This window comes from Culex quinquefasciatus, chromosome 2 (genome assembly GCF_015732765.1).
Source record: "Culex quinquefasciatus strain JHB chromosome 2, VPISU_Cqui_1.0_pri_paternal, whole genome shotgun sequence".
NCBI classification, from domain to species: domain Eukaryota; kingdom Metazoa; phylum Arthropoda; class Insecta; order Diptera; family Culicidae; genus Culex; species Culex quinquefasciatus.
Window position 1 is genome coordinate 128,425,233 of NC_051862.1, and position 22,192 is coordinate 128,447,424.

A 22,192-nucleotide genomic window follows, 5' to 3' on the forward strand; every position below is an offset into this window, starting at 1 on the left:
GATCGAACTGGGGTTGTACTTGGATTTGGTCATGTTGTGGTCGCATCGGCGGCACCGGAGGGATCGCTCGATCTAGGGCAGCTTGTGCTACGGGTAGGGTTTGCTGCCGAGTCTTAATGTTCTTCAGCTGAATCGGCTTCGTTAGCAAATCCTCCAGAAGTTCATCAACGGCTTCACTCGTCCCAGATCGGTCCAACCCATCTGCCGACGGATCATCGACACCGCCAACTCGTTTTGATCCGTCAACCTCAGAAACTTGCCCGTTTTCTGCGTCTTTCGACGCCACCTGCTTCTGCTTTTCATGCAACACCACCGACTGGTACTGCAGCAGCACTCCAAACCGAGTCGCATACGCGTACTCCGGCTCCGGCCACTACCCTGTCGCCACTGGTTGCCGGCCGTAGGCTGTTCCTCCTTCCTCTCCTCACCAGCAGTAGCGGCTACTACAGCATGTCGACCATCTACAGCACCACGGTGATGGGCCAGTTTCCGCCCAGATTGCTTAGCGTGTTGAGCAGTGTCATGTACGTTTCGCCGACGGCCGGGTCGCTAATTCGCGCAAAGAACGCCATCACCGCAACAAACATAGAGTGCGATCTGATCATGGTGGTCATAGATCATGGCCGGGGTGAACCAGACGACGGCCGCGGCGAGCAGCGTTAGGGCGATTTGGTAGGGCCATTCCTGCGTCTATGTTTTGAGATTGACTTCCATGGGACTTGGGCCGGTTGTGTACTTGCTGAAGACGAGCGGGAGGATGATCTGGAGCGGATTGAAGGGAACGACGAGCAGGGCTATCAACATGGTCGTCACCAGAAACACCAATCCCCAGAACCACAGGAAACCTGGAACGTCACCAGGCCTTCATCCACCGGTTCCGGGCGAAGATAACTGTTGCAAAACTCGGCTGATTCCAGCGCCATGAACGCAACGTAGCCCAAGAAGTATCTTGCCGTTTGGCCAACGCTGTTGCAAGTGGACGCGTGACCTATATTGCATCGCTTCAGCATCGTCAGCGCCCACGGCAATGTCCTACGTGGCGGCGAGGAAGTTCAGCGCGATAAAGATCACCATCAGGATGGGAATGTTGGGCGCGACGTGGGACGCCACATTATCACCCTCGGAGTTTTCCAGCCAGCGGTTCACGCGCAACCTGAGAATCAGCATAAACAACCCGATCAGGTATTTCGTCGGGATGAGCCAGGACTTGCGCAGGTTAAAGCGCGACCAGTACAGCGAGTCGACAATCGGCGCCCACAGCAGCTTCATATTTACTGCTGAACTCGGCCTGAAATGTTTAACAATTGTTATTGCCTCCAACTCATCTAATATCAACCCCATCGAGATAAGACGCATCACCGGCCCAACCTCCAACACGGACCTGTTGTTTGTAGCTGTCGCCGCGATTCTGCAACATCATCGGATGGCCTCCGCCAGCCCGATTGGAATGCCCTGCAGCAGGTACAGAAAGAACAGGATGGCAATGTTGCAATAGTCGCTCTGCTCGTGTTTGTCCTCTTCATGGACAACGCCATCAACGGTTCCTTTGGCCACAAGCAGCTGCTCTTTCTCAACGGGCCGTTTTCAAACACCCATCGCTGGTTCTGTTTGTTGCTGGTGTTGGTCCCGTAACAATCATTGGCGGGTTTGTTATTCCCGGAATCTTCCGGCCGGCGCTGACCGTGGCTAGGTTGGGATTGTCGTCCAGGGCCCTCCAGAAGCGTCCCTGCACCACTTCTACTTCGGGAGCATCTTAGCTTACAACACCTAGCGTAACATAACCTGAAAATTTAGAAAAAATTAACTACGTCAAATAAAATTCCACCAGATCTTGAAGACGAAATTTTAGTATCAATTTAGAAGTATTGAGTAATTGCACTACTTTTTATCGCAGCATTCTGCACGAAAAAAAGTGGATTGCGGTTGGTTCTGTGACGAGAATGGCAGCCGAGATGGCAGCGGTTCGACTTGACAGCATTTTCTCCGGCTAGGCCGTTTCCGACACTTACTGTCATGAATATATTTTTTTTCCTTGCTGGCACACAAATTTACTTACCGTTTCAGGGGAATCATCAAACTCAAACTCCATATTTTAAGAAAAAAACACTAAACATTTTTACAAAACTTCCTTACTGTCCGTGCGCAACAACAACATTGAAACAAAAATGGCGTCCCACACGCATCTATTTTTTCTCACACGCTCAAAGAATTAGGGTGGGAACCAAGGTTTTTCAAAACGGTGAAAATAAAAAGGTGAGTTCGCGTCAATAAATTAACGAAATATCAATACTTTAACTATCTATTTTAATGTGTTAATGATCTATTAACCTATATGTCCACCCCCTAGGCCTCCGCTTACATCAACGCCGAGCAACTACAGGATACGATCCGGAAGAGGATGAACTGCTTGAGTCAAATTTTGCAGACCCTGCAGCCAGACATGAACCTGTTGTCCGCGGAGGGCGACGGAACCAGTCTGTATCGATCCGAATCTGGAGGAGGGACGGATGATAACCAACCGTAAGAGGAAAACGCATGTTCAATCACAACTGGCCATCAAATGAAATGTGGTTAGATTTGCTCTGCCCAAGCAACCGTCGAGCCTGAGTTTCACGATGTGCGTTCCCATTCCCTGCCGGAGTTGGCGGCCCCAAGGGAAGTTAACGTTGAGAAGTACGACGGTTCAATAAGAGCCGGAACTACACCCGAGGTGAAACCAGAACAGATTACATCAAGCCCCCAATCGAGTAATTCCTCAAGAGCAAGCAATTCCTCAACTCGTTGTAGCGCAGGGCAACGTTGCCCCTCACTGGAAGATGTCGGCCTGTGACAACAGAGTTGTGCCTAATTTCAGCAAGGTGAGCTCAGAGGACATCGGCGCCTTGTAGGAGTGTCCGCGCAAGCCGATTTTCCGGCCGACAGAACGGAACAGACCAAGAGCAGCTTTCTTTGCCCGCCTGGTTTGATCAACCGGTGCGTGGTTCCATAATTATCAATCGATTTAAAAACGACCGCGTTTTGTTTTAACAATTAAATAAGAAAAAATAAATTCAAAAAAACCTGAGCGAACATGGTATGCACTTTTAAACTGTTTAAAGCCGTGGTTTTAGATAAATAAAATTCGAGAAATTGAGACAAGTAACTGCTTCGGAGTGATGACGTGTTCCGGCAGATTGCCGATTCATTTTACGGAACCGCGCAAAGCTGTTAAGATTAGCAAATTCTAGATACTTTCAATGCAGAAACCGGCCTTGGATAATCAGTTGTCTCTCCTCCAACTGTTTCAACATTCCGGAGATGTGCAGATAAATCTCCCAGTAAAGCGGTGAAATGAGGTCAACAGCTTCAACGAGCATGAAGCCGGTACACCAAATCTAGAACCGCCACGTTGTCGTAGTGAACACGTACAATAACTGAGGTTTTCTCTCTTGCAGCACCCTCCGTAACAGAATCCGGAACAGTAGGAATGGTCTCTTCCTTTTTCTGATGGACGATGGCCAAATGTGGGAACTTTCCCAGCATCGCAGCGTGAAAAAAATTCTTATTTGTTTGTAAACACGTTCGTCTGTCAAAGCATATTCAAAAATTCGGTAACTTAGCGAGACAAGAAAATCAAGAGGAGCATTGAGTAACTTTGAGCCACATTGAGTAACTTTGAGAAATTGAGTCACTTAGTTTCTCTCTGTCCTACCCCTTGAGCGCGAGTGTCGCACGAGTTTCGCCGCCATCTTGGAACTGAAAGTGCGAGTGACGCACTCGATTTATTTCTAGTTTTGTGCGAAGTTCAAACTGGCGACCTGGATTGCGATTCCAAACGAAGCAGGATTGGTGTGGTGTGTTGTTGTTTTTTATTGGTCCTTTAAAAAACTCTTGATTTTGACCATAACTTTTTCTCACTGTGCTCTTTTAAGCCCCTGCAGTCGCTTTGACAGCTGATCCCTCCCTTGCAGCACAACAAAAACAAGACCCTCAATGTGTGTGTGTGTGCGTGTGCGGCTGTTTTGTTTCTCCCTGTCTACCTCCCGCGCGACTTGCACCCGTGCGCGCCTCACCCAGGCAGAGTGAAAGGGAACGAGCGAGTTTCAATCAGTCGTCGCAAGCCATCAAACCCAAGAGGGCCGTCGTCGTTTTTATTTTCATTTTCTGCGCTCCGTGAAAAAGTGCAAAAACACGGTTCCCTCCCGCCTGCTCGAGGACGAAGGACGACTCTCCCTGCGTATCGAAGCGCTGGCCGATTCAAGGGACTCGGAGGAAACGAGAGAGGGGGTTTATTAAGTGGCCAGATTTTCCGGAAGGAACCAGTTTCGATTTCGATATCCAGCAGGTTCCCTCGTTTGGTGCGTGGACAAACCTTTCCCCCCCACTCCCGGAAGAGAGCAGTAGAAAACAAAGATGGAGCGAAGCATTGGGTAAGTGGTTCCCCACCTGGTTGTTTTGGTTTGCGACACGAAGGAACAACCTGCCGTGGCTGAAAGGGGAGGGTAGGAGGACGATTCCAAAATGGTCCTTTGTTTTGATTGATTTGAGCGCATCCATTTTGCTGTTTTCACTACGCACCCCGATTGCTGCGATTTTGTTTATCATTTTAAGACGTTTTTTTTTTTCCTTCAAATACAGACGACAGGGACCGATGATGTCTCCGGGGATGGGCCGACGGCCGGGTGGGATGCCACCACGGGACAGCTACCAGCCACATTCGTACCATCAGCAGCAGCAGCAGTCCAGTTCACATCAGGTGAACAATATTCAGCAACAGCAGCAGCAGCAACAACAACAACAACAACCAAGTCAATTCCAGCACTCCCAGCATGACGAGCTGATACGATACATTCACGAGGCTTGGAACTCCGTAAGTAATCCGGGAAGGTCACCACCCTCTCCCTTCGGGGGGGTGGATAAGCTAGAAACAATATTGTAAAAATAGTTGGGAGGGAGGGAAGGCAACACTTTTGTGCAATCGAAAATTGCTCAACAGCTTTCACTTTTTTGCCCGTCGTCGTCGTCGCTCGATTCTCCACCGCAGCTGACGATTTAAAGCAGCAGCCATCAGAGCAGAGCTCTATTGTGGAGAGTGACGACGAGTTGGACGAACAGAGGTGTAACAAACAAAATTGCAGCGAACGGCCCAAAAGTGGGGGGAGATTCCGCGCGCGCTCGTGGTAAATTGTTCGCGGTGTTGTGGAAGGATAGATTATGTGGCACACACGTTAGTTAATGGATTGCCATTATAGACGGCGACATTCAGAAGAAGGGTGGGGATAGATTGTTTCTAGGACAGGATGAGTAGCAATGATAGATGGGTGCGCTTTTTTGGGGACATTTTAATCAGATCTGTTACTCGCGACATTTTTGGAGAATTTGGCGTAGTAAAGAGAAAGCTTGGGTCTGAGCAAAGTCCGTTGGCCGGACTCAGCATTAGCATTAGCATTAGCATTTGGAGGACGCCCCACCACCGGAAGGCTCCACAACGCTTATCCCACTGTTTGGTCTGGTTGTGTTAGACCCTCATCCGGAACAATAATCCAACACGGGAGATACCATGTCTTCATCTTTTGATGAGTGTGTAATACAGCCCAGGGCATAAGGGGGTCCACGCCGGGTCCAAGCTATCCTCGGGGAAATGAAGGAATGTTAGTAAACACCTATCTAAAGTGCGCAGGGACCCCTACGTCACCTTAGTGGTATAGATGTTTGTAGGGAGGTTTTGGACTCAATGTTAGTAGGAGAGGTAGAACCCTAGGATATACCCCGAAAGGTATTGCGGGCAAATCAAGTAGAGTTAGTTTTTATTATTAAACTTATACTTGTGATTGTATAGTGTTAAAGATGCATGATTTATATTTTTATATTTTAAACCACGGCAGAAACAACGCGACGAAGCCGTGCATGATTAAATTGACTGTCGTATTACTAAACCAACCATTTTCTCAGGTAAAAGCAATGCTGATTAATCACAGTTTTAACATGTTTGTTGTTAAACTCATTCTATCAACTGTAAGAGTAGAGAGAAGTTTAAATTGTCATTTAAATTATAGTATATTTAAGCGAAATTCGAGGTTGTAAATAATTTAACTCATAATTGATATTTTGATTTTAAACTCTTACAGCGATAAGGAGTAAACATTCATTATTTACCCATTTGTTTTATTTTGAATGTAGGATTTAGATGTTTCATTAAAACGACCGATTCAAAAAGCATACTTAGTTATCATTTATTTTTAGTGTAATGGGATTAATCAGCATATTTAAAATATTTTCTTCAAATAATTAAAATAATTAAATTATTATTAGCTGAAAAATATACAGACAAAACACAATCACTCACTCACCCACACACACATTGATGCTTCCTCGATTTGAAGATCAGCAACATTCAGTTTTTATGCTAATGCTATAACGGGTTTAAAAATTTGGGAAAAGCCTAGATAACAAAAAAAAAGCAAAAACCCCGAAACTAATTGAAATCCATACTACTTATAGAAAAGTTATTTAAAACCGTACATATAACCGTGCGTGATCAAATGTGACTAACTGCAACCTTTAGCATTCTTTAAAACACACATTTCTGTTAAATTCTAAAAAGTCTGCAGCCGGGTTGCATTTTCACCATATGGCAACACTTCTGTGGAACGTTTAGGATCCACATGATCCACAAATGTCAAACACTGCCGAAGCTTCTTCCGTTCATTCCAATCTCACTCACACAGTACCACTCACTAAACAAACAACATGAAACGAACTCACCAAGTTCAGCTTCGGTTTTATTCCGGTGAGATGCTGGCGTGGATGCTGGCCTCCTCGTTGGAATCAGCCAACAAGCAGGAAAACAAATCCAGCCCTCCGGCTTTCCAAAAAACGAAACTATTGGCACTACGCCCCCCGGGGCATGGCCTTCCTCTAACGTGGGATTTCTGCTCCAGCGCCTCTGACGAGACAGGAGACAGCGCCTCCGGCTTTCCAGTGACATCTAAATCACTTCCGCACTACTCCCAGTCCACGCATGAAAGCTCTGGCCCACGGGGCCCTACGCACACGCACACATGTCATCTTTAAGCCAAAGCTTTGAGAACAACACAGAACAACACACAGAAGCGAAAGTTGTCGTTCACATTCTTGCTCTCCCGTTTCCGATCAAAAAACAACTCAATCATAAACAATTTTTCACTAAACAACCACTGAAGCATTATTTTTTTCCTATCCTCCTTATTCTTGTTATTTATTTCCAATGCTGCTTTCTTCGCTTCTCCGTGCTCTGGTCAAAACGCCACATATCACCAACACCACTAAACAGCCCCTCGCTCACTGCTTGCCGGAGGGCGCAGCGCTAGCCGAGACGCTAAATTCCTGCCATCTTCGATGTAAACAAAAGGATATCAAATCGTGGGAATAAACATTTTTACAAGGTTTCCTTTAAAAAACCAAGGTTTTTCAATGCACTGTCCGACAGCAAATTGCTTCTGCAATCAGTTTTCATCAAAAGGGCAGAATTTCACACACAAAATTCGCGAACAAAATCGAGTCTGGAGAACGAAGCAAAATCACGTGCACTCGCGTTGAAGGCCGGGTTGCCAATCAGTCCGTTGGCCGGACTCAGCAGAGCACAAAATGCCTACCAGGCGAACACGCTCAACGTGCCAACCAGGTACTGGGAGTAGGCTTCCTATTGAACCCAAATGCACGTTCATTACATAGAAGCCAATAAACGAGCGGATAATCGTGGCGGGTCAGAAACCTGACCTTCATTCAAGTTTACGCGCCGACGGATGCTGCCCGAAGTACGCAGGGCGTCGGCGAGCTCCAACCCGAGCCTTGGAGGTTTCGGACAGCAATGTTGAAGAGGAGTGGCAGTTCATCAAGGAAGCCTTCGCTGTTACCGGCGAGAACACTCTGGGAATGCTGCGAACTCAGAGGAAGGAGTGCATTTCGGATGCCACCTGGGTTAAGATAGAGGAGAGGAAGCATGCTATGGCTGCCATTGTTAGCGCAAGGACGAGAGCGACGAAGGCACGTACCCGCCGAACGTACGCCGAACTGGAAAAGGCTGTAAAGCGCACTTGCATGCGGGACAAGAGAACCTGGACGGATTCCCTTGCCGACGAGGGAGAGAAAGCTGCTAACAATAGCGACAAGCACCTCCTCTATGACATTTCGCGACGTTTGTGTGGTGCTAGGACGAATAAACGCATTTCGGTGAACTTAAACGATGGTTCCAGCATTTCGAGCAGCTGCTACAAATCTCGCATCCACGTCCAAGCCCTCAGTACCATCCGCAAAATGTTAAGCGGATCAACCGGGTGAACTCCAGTCCACCTACGCTGAGGGAGATTTAGGAAGCCGTGAAATGTATTAGTAAGTCTGGAAAAGCGCCAGGAATAGATCGTATCTCCGCAGAAACGCTTAAATCTGACGCTCATTTGTCAGCTCGGATGCTGCATCGGCTTTCCAGCGAAATCTTTGCCTAGGACTTTCAGGGCATTTTGGTGAAGTTTCCCAAAAAGGGTGACCTCACCAACTGCGACAACTGGCGTGGCCCTGAAAGTCCTGTGCAAAGCGATCTTGTGCAGGATCAAATCGAAGATCGACGAGTCTCTTCGAGGGCAGCAAGCAGGGTTCCGCAGTGGGCGATCATGCGAGGATCACATAGTGACACTCCAACAGTTCAACGAATTCCAGGATTCTCTCGATCTGGCCGTTTGCTGTGCTGTGCATAACGAAGTCTTGTCGGACTCAATCCGGGTGGCAGCTGGGGTGAGGCAAGGATGCATTCTGTCGCCAGTTGGAGCGTTGGACCGTGTGCAAAACCGTGGGCTGCTTTGGCAGCCGATTAGGATAGAGCACCTTACCGACCTCAACTTAGCGGATGACAGTGTGATGTTCTCGCAGAGAGGAAACGACATGCAGAACAAGCTGCACGACCTAGGTGCTTGCTCCTCGGCGGCGGGTCTGAAAGTCAATGCTACTTGCGTATGCCACCGACATTGACAAAGCTGCTAGAGCTCTCTCTCGAGAGAGAAACTTTGAGACGGTGATAAAGGTTTCGTCTCCCTGGGTCCTGCATCGGTGGAGTCGCCTGTAGGCAGTTGGACTCACAATCCAAAGGTCGGCAGTTCGAATCCCGAGGTGGATGGAACCTAAGGTTTAAAAAGAGGTTTGCAATTGCCTCAACAATTCAAGCCCACCTAGTTTCGAGTAGGAATCTCGCAATCGAGAATGCCAAGGCAATGCTGTAGAGCGAATAATTTGATTTTTGAACAATAACTATTCTTACTCTCTCTCTCTCTCTCAAACTTTCCAGATTACGCAAGACAAAAGTCAAGCTCCGCCAGTATTCTACAAGAGCGTACCTGAGCCGAGGCTCGCCGGTTTTACCCCGTTCGATCTGGAAGGCTGGTGGGACCGGCGGCTTGTCCACAACATCTCAACCCACGGCCACCAGTGAGCGACTGCTGCGGCGTGCTGCGGATTGGCACTGTCGGGACAAAACAAACACAAATACACACATACACATACACTGACACAAAAACCAGGATGCATATTGAAGGAGAATCGGGGTAAAATGGGACAGGGGCATGCAAAGTTAAATTATGGCGACACAAACATTTTTACACTCTCACACAGACAAGAACAAACACCACACACACACGAAACACACACTGAGACAAACAGGACAGACAGCAGTAGATTCATTCTATTTCATTCGATTACTGATTTGGAGCAACAGCAGAAAAAAAAAGAAAAGAAATCTTTCGTCTATCGTCGGGCATTGGCTAGGCTTTATATTTTTTATTAGAGATTCTACGTAATGCAACAAATTTATTTTTAACACCTTGAAAATCAGTAATGGAGAGAAGTCTCCAACAAAACACACACAAAATTGTAACGATTATGTCAGCAAAAACATACCATGTCCTTTTACAACAAATTGATCAAAAAGTTTAAACGAGAAGTAATTGTGAATACTGCAAAAACAAAACAAAGTGAAAACAATAAAAACAGATGGTTTTTCGTTTTTTACTCGCTCTTTTTTGTTTTCTCCTTCTTTTTTCTTTGTCTCCTTCTATTTGAGGTTCATCTTTCTGTGAAGAAGAAAAAAACATAAATGAAAGTATGAAAAAGAACTACACAGCGAAAGAATTGAGCATGTAATAAATAGAATGAGCAAACATTGTTCGTTTCCTAACTATAGCATGGCACGGTTCGGTTTGGTTGTTTGAGTCTTCTTTGATGGAATTGGAAGAAAGGTTCCTTGCTAATGATTAAAATCTTCAACGCTTGCCTGGCAGCCCTGTTTATTACACTGTGAAATTATCCATGGCAAAATCAAGGTACCAATAGTTATAAAATGGCACCATCATCAATTTAATTGTAAAAAAAAAAAATCGTAGAGACATAGTCGCACCACTTAGATCTAACCCTGGCCAAGACCGATCTAATCTTATCCTGAAAAGCCTGGATTGGGGATCACCGTTAGAATTCTTTGTTTTCACTTGCTGCCTTGCACGTGCTCGTCAGGGGGGTGACATCTATATCTCACTACAGACAGCTCACCCGCAGCCAACACAAGCTGTCAACTTCGGCACTAGAACAAAAGGGAGCTGTCAATTACGGCGCCAGCACAAAAGAACAGCTGTTCGTTAGGGCATCTCCACCGCAGAGATCTAATTGCGTGGCAAACCTATCGGTTGGATCTCCATTTTTAGCTTTGCTTTGTAGTTAATACACGTTTTCGCACCGCTGGGAGCTAATTTGGCTACCGAATCAAGCCCACCGCGGGGATCTAATTTATTTATTTTCAAATTCTAGCCGTTTTGTTGATCGAAATCAATAAACTACATTCTAGCATGATAGAACATGCTTCCAATTGCATTATAGGGGAAATTCTCGTATCTTTGGCAGGTTAAGCTCTCGCTCCTAACTCCATCCAATTTGCTGATTTTCACTATTTAAACAACTAATTTTGCAAAACTTTTGGTAGAAACTTGCTTGCTCACTTCTTATTGAGCTATTTATCACTCGATTTCAGTTGAAAACGCTTTTATTTAGCTTTAATTGCATGTCAAAGTTCTGACCTGCCAACATTAGAGGCACGCTGGAATTAGATGCTGTTCCCCTATGTCCTAATTGTTTACTTACATCAATAAAATATCATTTTAAAATTTTTAAGAGAGTTCATCCGATTTGTTCTCGACATGTTTGCACCCCAACTTTCGCACCGCGGGTAGCAAAGCTAAAGCTAAATTAGCCTTCGAGTTCATTCAGCGAAGAAAAAGTTCATCGGGGATCCGTCGAGTAGCCAAGATAGGTGCTCGAGAAGTCCCCGAAATGCGAGTGACTAATTTTTTTGATTTGTATTTGTTTTGGTTGAAGACGCATTTATTTTGATTATCAAATTTGAATGAATATTATAGAAATCAGTAATTTGGTTCAAAACGACTTTATTAAATTGAAAAATTTTGTTTTTCATCATTATTAAGTATTTTTAAAATAAAAAATAATCAACCACCTTTTTTTGATATAAGCAAATAATCACAGAAAATTCAAACATTTTCGAATTATGTATTAAAATTCAAATATATATCAAGAATTTTCCTTTTTGTATGCGACTGAAACTCACAAACGTTTTAATAATATTGTATTCGATATAACAATATTGAAAAACCCCGCCGAATCTCATACAGAATTTTGAAATTAAATGGACAGATATAGTTTATTGGTCGAAATGAGTAAAAACAGAAGTTGTCTTTATGGCTGTCGGCCACTATTTCTAGTACCAACCAGCAATCTCTGGATTGTGAGCCCAGTGCGCTGTCCAAATGATCCACACGGATCGAAATGAAGTAAACCAGAGTGAAAATAAACTTGACAGTTATCATACAAATATCTATTAACTGACTGAAAAACTCAATAGTAAAAAAAATTAAATTTGGAAATTCTAAATAAAAAGTATGCAGAATTGAATATTAATTTTAACATTAAAGTATTTATTTTATTCATAAATTACATGTCGAAATTACAAATGCTTAAAAATCTGAAATTTAGAAATTCGAGAATGAAAATTTACGGAAAACCCGAAATTCTAACATTCAAAAACACTATTTTTATCAAAAATTGAATTCAAAATCAGGAATTTAAAATTTTAAGAATTTAAATTCGAATTTAAGAATCTAAGAATTTAAGAATTTAAGAATCTAACAATTTAAGAATTCAAGAATTTAAGAATTAAGAATTTAAGAATTTAAGAATTTAAGAATTTAAGAATTGAAGAATTGAAGAATTTAAGAATTTAAGAATTTAAGAATTGAAGAATTTAAGAATTTAAGAATTTAAGAATTCAAGAATTTAAGAATTTAAGAATTTAAGAATTTAAGAATTTCAGAATTTAAGAATTTCAGAATTTAAGAATTTAAAAATTTAAGAATTTAAGAATTGGGTACTAAAGCCCTATGTCATTTTTTATGTACAACGTTAAAAAACACGATTAAAAACCATTTCTGATCACTTTTTTTCATTTTAATGCAATTTTTTTTGACAAGACAACATTTTTTCGATGGAATAACTATGGTCCCCTTGTAACGAGCTGTCAAGTAGGAGCTTTTCTGTCAAGAAGGACCGCGAGGTTAATTTTTCAAAATTGATTTAAAAATCCATTTTAAACTCTTTGTGGCCGTACAAAGGGTCATTGTACTCAGAAAAATAAGCTTTATCGCTATAAACAATAATATCAGCAATCTAAGCTTCATTTTAGGACCCAATTTAAGAATTCAAGAATTTAAGAATTCAAGATTTCAAGAAATTAAGATCAGGATTGCTGGGATTGATTGTTTTCAAATCCGTATTGGCTTATTTAAAATGTTATGCTTGAATTTTGCTTTTTACTCAAAACAAATGACTTGTCTCTTGCATGTCCGGTAGTAGATCGACAATGCGTTGACCAAAATTAAACAAACACAGCCCCAATCTGACCTAAAAAACTAAACTGCATCACCCCAGATTACCAAAAGTCATTTTTCATGCGTAAACTTGCAGCACGGAAGGGAAAATATCTCCAAACTCGAATAATTGAAATCGAAAAATCAATCATCACTCCTAATGCAAACATTTACCGACGTGAGCAGGATAAACTCTATGTTTACAAACTCACATTGGCCCAATTACATTGTTTTGCTTGAAAAAACAATCCGTCAGACGATTTGCTCCCGGTAGATCCCGGAGCTAACCTGAGTTTTGTTTAGATTCGGATGAACACGGATGAACTCGAACCTAAATTAGCTCTCGCACAAGTACCGCGGTGGGCTTGACGCGGGTGCCAAATTAGCTTTGCAACGCAATTAGATCCCTGCGGTGGAGATGCCCTTACGGAACCAAAACCAAGCTACTGCGCACTGTAAAAATAAGTACAAAAACTGCAGGCAAAACATGAAAATAAAGTAATTATTTTTTTATGTAAAATTTTACCCTAATGTACGTTTAAAAGTTAGTTTATGTTTTTGAGGTGATTTTTATCAATTTATTTGCAAGATAAACTTCTAAAGTTGGGATATTAAGCACACATTGGGCCGATGTCCTCATTTAAAGTTGAACTTTTATCACATGAAACGTTTGACTTAACTACTGTGTAATTTGATTTTTACTACAGTAACTCTTATAACAAATATTGAATTATTATTAAAATAATATTTTTGTTTTCACTGTGCACAGTTTGCGCGCGTTATCAATCTCACCCTTACCAAAAATCATGACTTTTTGAGTTTCAAATCTCACTTTTCATACGATTTTTTCAGTTCAACCCATATAACCATTTTTATGGTTGTACTACCTGAACTCAAAAAATCGTATGAAAAGTGGGATTAGGAACTCAAAAAATCATGATTTTTGATAAGGGTGCTCAATCACCCAAGATGACGGCCTTTAGCATCCCCCTGGTGCTCGCGTTCAACTTTACAACAACAACAAAAATACATCACACACACTCAGGAAAGACGTCACGACAGCAGCGCCACTAGCGCCTGGTAAGCGGATGCCGAAACAAAACTGCATTTGAAAACTCCGCTTAGGAGGACGATGGTGCGGCATTTGAGTGCCACGTCTGCTTGTCTGTGGCAATTGTATAAGTCCTTTCCTTATCAGTGCAGCTTGGAAACGACTATCGCTATTATTATGGAAAACTATGAGGGAATAATGGATTTTCGGATCGCAAAATGACTCACATTGTGCTTTTTCCTAACTTATTTCGTATCCAATCGAAAAGATAATTAATTTTTTATTTTAAATCTATAATCACGCTATGCATTGTAACTGGATCATACACTTTTATTTGTTGTTGTTGCAGCTATCATTGTTGTTTTGTTTTCTTCTTACATATTTCAATAATACCACCTACCTGGACAAGAGCACACAAAAATCCGGAAGGAAACGGGGCGAAATCGGTAATGCGGTTTTGCTAAACTTTTTTCTGCTTAAAACAATCCGATACACCACATTTAGTTTTGCGTGTTTATTTTTATTTGTCGAAGATATGGTTTCTTTTGCTACATGACACAGATTATTCAATATAGGAATCATATTCTCCACGGACAAATGGTGAGCGAGTAATCAAGATGTGTGAGTTCAAACATTTTAAGAGGTAACAATTTTTTGTTTGGAATAACAAGTTTAGCCGAAAAAGGAACTTAATTTAAGGTATTGTGTTTGTATGTAAATGTGTGTTCTTTTCAAAAATGTAGTGTGTTTTCTCACCACCGAATTGAAGAGTCCTTTTGTTGGGGAATCACGCGCGTGCTTCATCACACTCTTGCTCGCCTTAATAATCTAGGGCCCACTCGTTCTCGGACAGGAAGGCATCGACGACCTCTTTCATGGAATAGTTGGAGATGAGCTGGTCCTGGGTCAGCTTGACCCGGGTCACCGGATCGAAGTGTCCGACCCGCTGCAGGTGCTCTTCGATGTCCTTGCGTTCGTACGTCATGCCGGACGGCGTAATGACCGGATCCACCAGCAGCTCGAAGCTGATCTTGCCGCACAGGTAGTCAGGTACTTCGCGTTTCTGGGAGGAATGGGAAAACAATTGAAGTATTATGATATAATTTTTTGTTAAAGTTTTAAATAAAAATCTTCGTTGTACAAATATCTCTTTGTTTGATAATTTCAAGAAATTTTTTCGTTCGGCATCATCAAAATGTTGGTCTCTGTCCTAAATTTTGACTCCAAAAATGGGTTCACAAAGATCTGATGAATATCCATCAGGTTCACATTTTTACACATTTTTTAAGTAATATTACATAAAAAAGAGGTAATATTCAACCAACCAAATTTTCAACCTTCCAAAATTCAACATTTTTTTTCTGTGGTAAATATTTGAATAACAGGCAACCAAAAGGTCAAGTTCAACTTATTTGGGTCGCTGAACTTAATTTCAATTTAAAAATAAAAAAAAGTCAGATAATTATGTCAGAATTTTTACTTTCAGCTGCCTTGGTTTGGTTTTCAAATTACAGTACTTGATCGTGCGGTAGCTAGGCTGTAGCCCAGTTAAAAGCAGACAAACGTTATCGTTTCGTTTTCGTTTTACGGAGCAAGGTGGGGGACGCGGCCTCAAGTCAGTCCAAGTCCGGTTTCTTGTGGAAAAAAGGGTAGTGGCCGAACTAGTATTGCATACAAAATGAACACCACCGGAAGATATAGGGGATCGGGAGGGGGAAGGTGAAAGAAAATTAGTGTAGGTGTGAGTAGTAAGAACTTGGATGACTTGAGCAGTTACGTTAATCTAACTTTAAAACTGAATAAAGGAAATCTGAAATTATGATTTAATCTAAAACTAATTTGAGATTTATACAAAGGGAACCTATGATGTATTTCAAATTTAAAGGAAATCAAATCAATTTACTGGAAAATTAAAGATGAAAACTAACTTGTCAAGGGCACATAAATCTTGAGGCCTTTTTCCTGGAAAACTAACTAACTTGAATCAACCTCAACTAAACTGTCTGAAAGTAACATGAATCTCAACTCCCCGAAATTTTAATTTCAAAACCAAACATTTCTTTACCTAAACTAGGTAAAGAAATAAGCCTGTCTGGCTGCTTCCAAAAACTATACACATTAATGAAACGTTCATATTTTACAAGTTGAACAGTCGTTGTTAAGACGACTATTTCGCGCCTTCTATTTCATTAGGGCACACAAGCTTTGCAAACAAGAGTGTATCCCTATCACACCTTATGTAAACTATCATTTGAGTGAAAGAGACGCAATCCTGTTCACACCTGTATGTCCTCTTGAAATGTTAGGCTCTATTTAGAGCCTAACATTTCAAAAGGGCACACAACAATAGTATATCCCTTTCACTAAAATGACAGTCCACACAAGGCGTGAAAGGGACACACTCCTGTTTAAAAAAGTTATGTGCCCCAATGAAATGGCAAGCACGATTTGATTGTCAAAACTCCAGTAGATCCTCGATTCGCAACAATGGTCGATACAACCATAATTCGAAAACCGTTAGTTCAACAGATTAACGAATTTTGTCCGATATCATTTCATTATTGATTGATCGAGACTCTATGGATTTTTTGACAATTCAGAATGGTTAGTATACCACATATCAAATGCAATCAGAGATTCTGATAGCATTCCTAAACTGGCTTACACATAACTGGACTCTGGAATAATAATTATTAGTATTAAACAATCTAGAAAAAGTTACAAAAAAACTAACTATTCCTCCCCATTATTAAACAGATTTAAACCTGTTCCTAACAGACTTTACGAACAAGAATATAAGCATAAGCATAAGCATAGGTGCCCACCCGCAGTTGCTACTCCGTTATTGACCAGGACCTCCAGAAGTTACATCCACGAGCCGTGGAAGATGAGTGGGTGCTATCTTTCCTCAGACTTTACGAACAAGAATATTGATATTGAAATAAAATAATCAATATCTTGCAATTTTACATATTATAAAAGCTGTGATTTCTATCAACACAAGTATATAAATATGTATAAAATAAATGTGTGATATATATCAACATCGGAAACCATCTTTGCAAATAGCCCTGAAACGACGGCAACGTGTGGCTCCATCTCCAGGGATCTGGTTGTGTGTAATCTAGGGGAAATCTACCCTTTCCAATCAAACACCTATCTTCGTCATATGGAGAGTTTGATGCTAGATTAAAGCTCCAAAAATACTATTTGGGCTATAAACTTACCAGCAACAGCACCGCCTCGAGTAAGCACGCAAATGTATGCCACTTACTGGCCAAAAAGATCACATTTAATGCACTTTTGATCATAATTTGTATTTTGCGAGACCACTTCTCATCATTTTGTTGGCACACACAGTGACACACACGAGAATCCCTCAAACGCTTAATGAATATCGCCAAAATTAACTTTTCACTTTCGCTTACTTTTTCACGGCGCTTAAGATGTGAAATTGCTTCCAACTACCGGCAACATGTTCTTTTGATCATTAGTAAGGCACTCACTTGAAGAATAATCCCGAAAAATGTAATAAATTAGCAAGCGCCATCAAAAAAAACAAACGCGCCAAGTCGTTTGACGTTTCAATTTTCACTTTGCATTCCACTCGAAGGCTGATGGCCTATCTACAATCACTTAGCTTAGAAAATTTCACTTAGCTTAGGAATTTGAATCAATGGAAATGAATCTGAGTTTCTACAATGGAAAAGTAATCAAATTAGAAACTGACGTTTGGTTTGGAAAATTTCAAAATCTACGGTAAGTTGACGTTTCCATATCAAAGGTAAACAAACAACTGCATAGCAACGTATATCAGCCCAGCAAGTTTTCTAAGTTGATTGTGGATGACGAACGTAAGTTGCAGACTTTCTTAAGTAACTACTTTACTTAGATGTTCTAAGCTAAGTGATTGTAGATAGGCCATGAAGAAAACCGAGCGAGAGACGAAGGCAAAAAAGAACAAAGGCTGGCCGTCAACACCACCAGCAGCACAGCCAGCGATGCCAGGAAACTTTCCCTATAAATGCCACTTTTCGTGAGTGTTCGTTTGAACTGTCAGCGCAAATGGCAACACTCGACAGAGTGTTGGAAGAAAAAAGAACTAAGCCGATATTAGAAAAATGGGCGTGGCCCAATGCATTCGCCTCGATTAGAATACCCTTGGGAATTTTTTTGTTAAATGCTTGGTAAAGAAATAGAATAACTTTTAGTGAAAGTGAAAATAAACAGAAATGTTCACAAAAACTTGCTCTACTCGTTGGTGTACTTGGTTTTAGTAAAATTCAAGGGAGACTCTAGATTATCCAGCATCATTCATACACGACCGCTTATTAGGATTAAAATGGGTAGATTTCCCCTACTTTAACATTTTAGTTTGTTATTACTATAACAGAAATTATGATTCATCAGGAAATGATGACAGATTTTGTGGCAAAAAAAAAAATGATGAATTTTCATCAGTTTTTGATGAATATCCATCAGGTTCACATTTTTACACATTTTTTAAGTAATATTACACAAAAAAGAGGTAATATTCAACAAACAAAATTTTCAACCTTCCAAAATTCAACTTTTTTTTCTGTGATAGGTATTTGAATATCAGGCAACCAAAAGGTCAAGTTCAACTTATTTGGGTCGCTGAACTAAATTTCAATTGAAAAATAAAAAAAGTCAGATAATTCTGTCAGAATTTTTACTTTCAGCTGCCTTGTTTAGTTTTATTTTTTATTTATGAATGAATAAGTTTTTATTTTAGTATAAAATATTTGATTTAAAAATATTTGCATATGTTTTTGGAAATATTTGTGTTTTAAAATTTTATTATTGATTCAGTCGCCAGCCAGCGACAAGTTAAGACGTGTTCTGCTCGTGTTGTCATCTCGCGTGCTTGGAAGTTTTTGACAGATGGAGGTGGAGGAATCCTCCGAGGAGGAAGATTTTCGTTCCGTCCGCGGGAATCGGAAGCGGAAGAAGTCCAGCGAGGTCACTGGAATCGGCATCGAAGGAGAAAAAGTTGAGAAGACTCTGCTCAACAACAACAAGTTCAGCCGCTAGCGGATAACAAAAACAACAACAATGCCAGCCCAGCAGGAGGAGGGGACGCTCCGGCGGTTCCACCACCCGGCCAGTCGGCAGGTAAACAAAAGCAACCACTTTTGGTGGTGAAGAACACCACGGATTTTTACAAGCTCGTGGCGATAGTGGAAAGTTGTAAATATGGTTTCAAACCGATTTACAAACTAACCCGATTTGGAACCAAGGTGACCTGCTTCTCTGTCAAAGATTTTGACAAGTTACAAGAGCTACTCAAGAAGAAGAAAGTGGATTTCTACACCCACGATCGATGGAGCGAACGAAATCATCGGGTGGTTCTTCGTGGTTTTCCTGATGAACTGAAACCGGACGAGGTCAAGTACCTTCTGAAGAGGGATCTCAAGCTAGACGCGCTGGAGGTGCATATCATCAAGCGGAAGGAAAAGTCCACCGTGGACGAAACTCCGTACATTGTGGTCTTCCTCGAGGGCAATGCAATGAAAGTTGTGGCAAGCACTATCATCCGGTGGGAGGCTTACCGGAACAAGCGGCCGAACGTGACCCAATGCAGGAACTGCCACCTCAAGGGGAGGTGCAACAACTGTGGGGTTCCCCACAAGACGGACGAGTGCAAAGTCCAAGAAGCCGAGCCGAAGCGGTGTGCCAACTGCTCTGGAGCCCACGAAGCCACGGACCGCAGCTGCCCTAAGCGTGCGGACTTCATTCGGAGGCGCCAGCTGGCGTCGAAACCGAAACCGCCGGCAAGGAAGGCGGAGAAGCAGAGTCCAGCAGTTCCGGCGTTCACACCGGCGGAGTTCCCTCCGTTGCCGGGTGCAGTCCCGGAACGACGAAATAGCCTACTTTTCTGTACCAAAAATAACAGAATCGAATAGCAACACTTTTCCAAATAAATGCTCCAAAAGTTCTACTTTTCAGCACTCAAATGGGTGCTGAAAAGTTGAACTTTTCAGAACTTGTTTCGAAAAGTAACACTTTTCAACATTTTTTTGATTTAAACGATTTATTGACAAAAAACATGAAAATTTGACATAAAATTTCACTCAGTGTGTGTTTTTTGGAATTGCAAAAAATGTAGTATGGATCTTTTTCTCGCACGCGCTTCTCGGAAAATACAAAGAGTGATAGAATGAGAATGCTCTTGCTGACAATCACGAAAGAAAAGAAAAAAACTCGGTGCGGAAATCATTAAACGATAGTTTTTTCTATCACACAATTACAACAATGATGAGTTTATAAACATTTGAATTTTGAAATAATGATTTGGAAATTTGGTGTCAAAGGGACTTTTATGTGAAATTGGACGCCCGGTTTTATGGCGTTTTCTAGATTCCAAAAAACCTATTTTCGTCGAAAAAAATACAAAAATAGTTTGTTTTTGTCATTTTGTAGGAAATTTAATGTACATTTCAAATCTGAAATAACCCAGAAGGTTTTTTTTTATTTAAAACATTTTTTTTCATTTTAAAATTTCGTGTTTCTTAACTTTTTTTTTTTTGCGGATCGAGGTGGGATAGCCAGGATCAAGTCAGTCCAAGTCCGGTTGTTTAAAGGAACGGTAATGGTCGTGTCAATCACATGCGGATCGCTCACACTCCATGGGAGCGGGGATTGAGGACATGATTGGGTAGGTTAAAATGAGATTGTGTTTGTGAGAGTATGTAATCGTGTAATGATGTAAATAAGCTAAATCGAAACTTCGTGCTCAATCGCCGCCCCCAATGTTCATTAAAAACCCCATTCGCACAAGCTTCCCAAAATCAGAACTGTAGGTTTTAACTGTCGAGACTGTTAAAACCTACAGAACTGACCCCAAGGAACTCGAGCGAACGGGGTACACTATCCACACACCAACGGACTTTTACTATGTGACCCTTAACTGTTCCAACAAAGGCCAAATTATTAAAATGAATTCATATGTTGAGGTTTAAACTCAATCAGCAAAGGTAATTATTTAACAAATGTAAAGAAACACACGTCGGGCAAAATTTTCCCACATAAAAAAGTCGGAACTTGTATAAAATGTTTTACAGTCCCCTGTCCTGTCACGTTCGTCAAAAGTCTTGTCAATTTTGCTGAAATTTAAAGTGGTTAGAGTTGCAGTTAATCGTATTCAACATGACCAGAAAAGGCAGGCCTGTAATACGATTATCATGCATGAGTACTTAGCTTTAAAGAGGACGACTCCGCAACCGCCGTCAGATGTCCTCGATCACCTTCGCAAGCATAAGTCGCAATTGGCCAGTAACGAGTTTGTCCTGCTTGTCCTTTGACCAGCTCCGCCGTGGGTACCATCATATCGAAATCGGAGTTCCATTACGCTACACAACCCGGCCGCTAGGTACGCTCCAGTTGCTCCGAATTTTCCGACGACAGGAAGCATTCGATCATTCGGTTCCGTCTGGATTTATTCTTCAAAACTGTGGCACTGTAAATATTCTTCAAATAACTAATAAAGAACTATTAATATTTCCAGACACCACTCGGCAAAGATCAATGTGTAACATCTTTGACTGGCGCTAGTATGGGGAACAAATGCTCCCCAGCTCTTTCCGTATTGGTAAAGTGCATTACAAGCCCTCCGACCGTCCCATGCTTTCCATGGGGGCAAGATCCCAGCCGTGCGGAGGGAAATTTCGCGTTTCTTAACTTTGCAGGGGTATGTTTTAGATTGTGCTGAGTATGGCTAAGGGAGCGTTCTTTTGTTTTTGCGTTAGGTAACAAAAGATTTTTTTTACCCCCTCTTTCCCTTAGGAATCAAATTTTCTTACAAACTTAACAAAAATTTTATGAAGCACGAATCCAATGATGAGCGGTAATTTAAATATTTTTAAATCACCGCAATTTTAAGTTTAGTACACATGTTAAACTTACCCTTCGCTTCTCATCCACCTTGGCGAATATGTTGTTCAGTTCGATGGTGTGATTTTCCTGGACGTAGAACAAACAAATTAGAACAAGATAATTCTAGAAATCAGCTTTGCTTACGCATTCGCTCTCAATTTCCTGCGACTTATCTTTGAAGGCATCCTCGTTCAGTGTGTCGTCCAGCTTGAGCTTTGCTATTCTGTTTTCCATGTCTTCGTTGATGAGTCTGAGAGAAAAAAAATAGAACGAGATTTATTTTAGTTCGAGACGAAACCTATCCGTTGAGCTCCAC

General features: G+C 41.7%; 2 protein-coding genes and 1 pseudogene across 5 annotated transcripts in view; 1 reads left to right on the forward strand and 2 right to left on the reverse strand.

The window, feature by feature from the left end:
- Positions 1 to 443: 443 nt before the first annotated feature.
- On the reverse strand, positions 444 to 1,269 carry LOC119766316 (annotated as a pseudogene).
- Positions 1,270 to 4,069: 2,800 nt separating this feature from the next.
- Positions 4,070 to 10,196, forward strand: LOC6042238 (probable serine/threonine-protein kinase DDB_G0281745). The gene is made up of 3 exons (XM_001851324.2): positions 4,070 to 4,409; positions 4,618 to 4,849; positions 9,296 to 10,196. The coding sequence occupies exons 1-3, from the start codon at positions 4,393 to 4,395 to the stop codon at positions 9,437 to 9,439; spliced, it is 393 nt and encodes a 130-aa protein (XP_001851376.2). The 5' UTR covers positions 4,070 to 4,392; the 3' UTR covers positions 9,440 to 10,196.
- A 4,018-nt stretch (positions 10,197 to 14,214) lies between these two features.
- The window catches only part of LOC6042236 (E3 ubiquitin-protein ligase CHIP), a 41,419-nt gene continuing 33,441 nt past the window's right edge, over positions 14,215 to 22,192 (reverse strand). For 3 of the 4 annotated variants that reach the window (XM_038252161.1, XM_038252162.1, XM_001851323.2), the window contains 3 exons: positions 22,021 to 22,126; positions 21,907 to 21,963; positions 14,215 to 15,043 (listed from right to left, as the gene is read on the reverse strand). In XM_038252161.1, the coding sequence (XP_038108089.1) occupies positions 14,801 to 15,043; positions 21,907 to 21,963; positions 22,021 to 22,126 (406 nt within the window). In that variant the 3' untranslated portion in view covers positions 14,215 to 14,800. Of the gene's footprint in view, positions 15,044 to 20,606; positions 21,677 to 21,906; positions 21,964 to 22,020; positions 22,127 to 22,192 lie in introns of those variants that run through there. The other variant, XM_038252163.1, reaches the window with a different exon arrangement.

Excerpts from the sequence above, each read along its gene's own strand:
- LOC6042238 (XM_001851324.2), top strand. Across the intron at positions 4,850-9,295 it reads TTCACGAGGCTTGGAACTCC|ATTACGCAAGACAAAAGTCA; the intron begins GTAAGTAATCCG and ends CAAACTTTCCAG.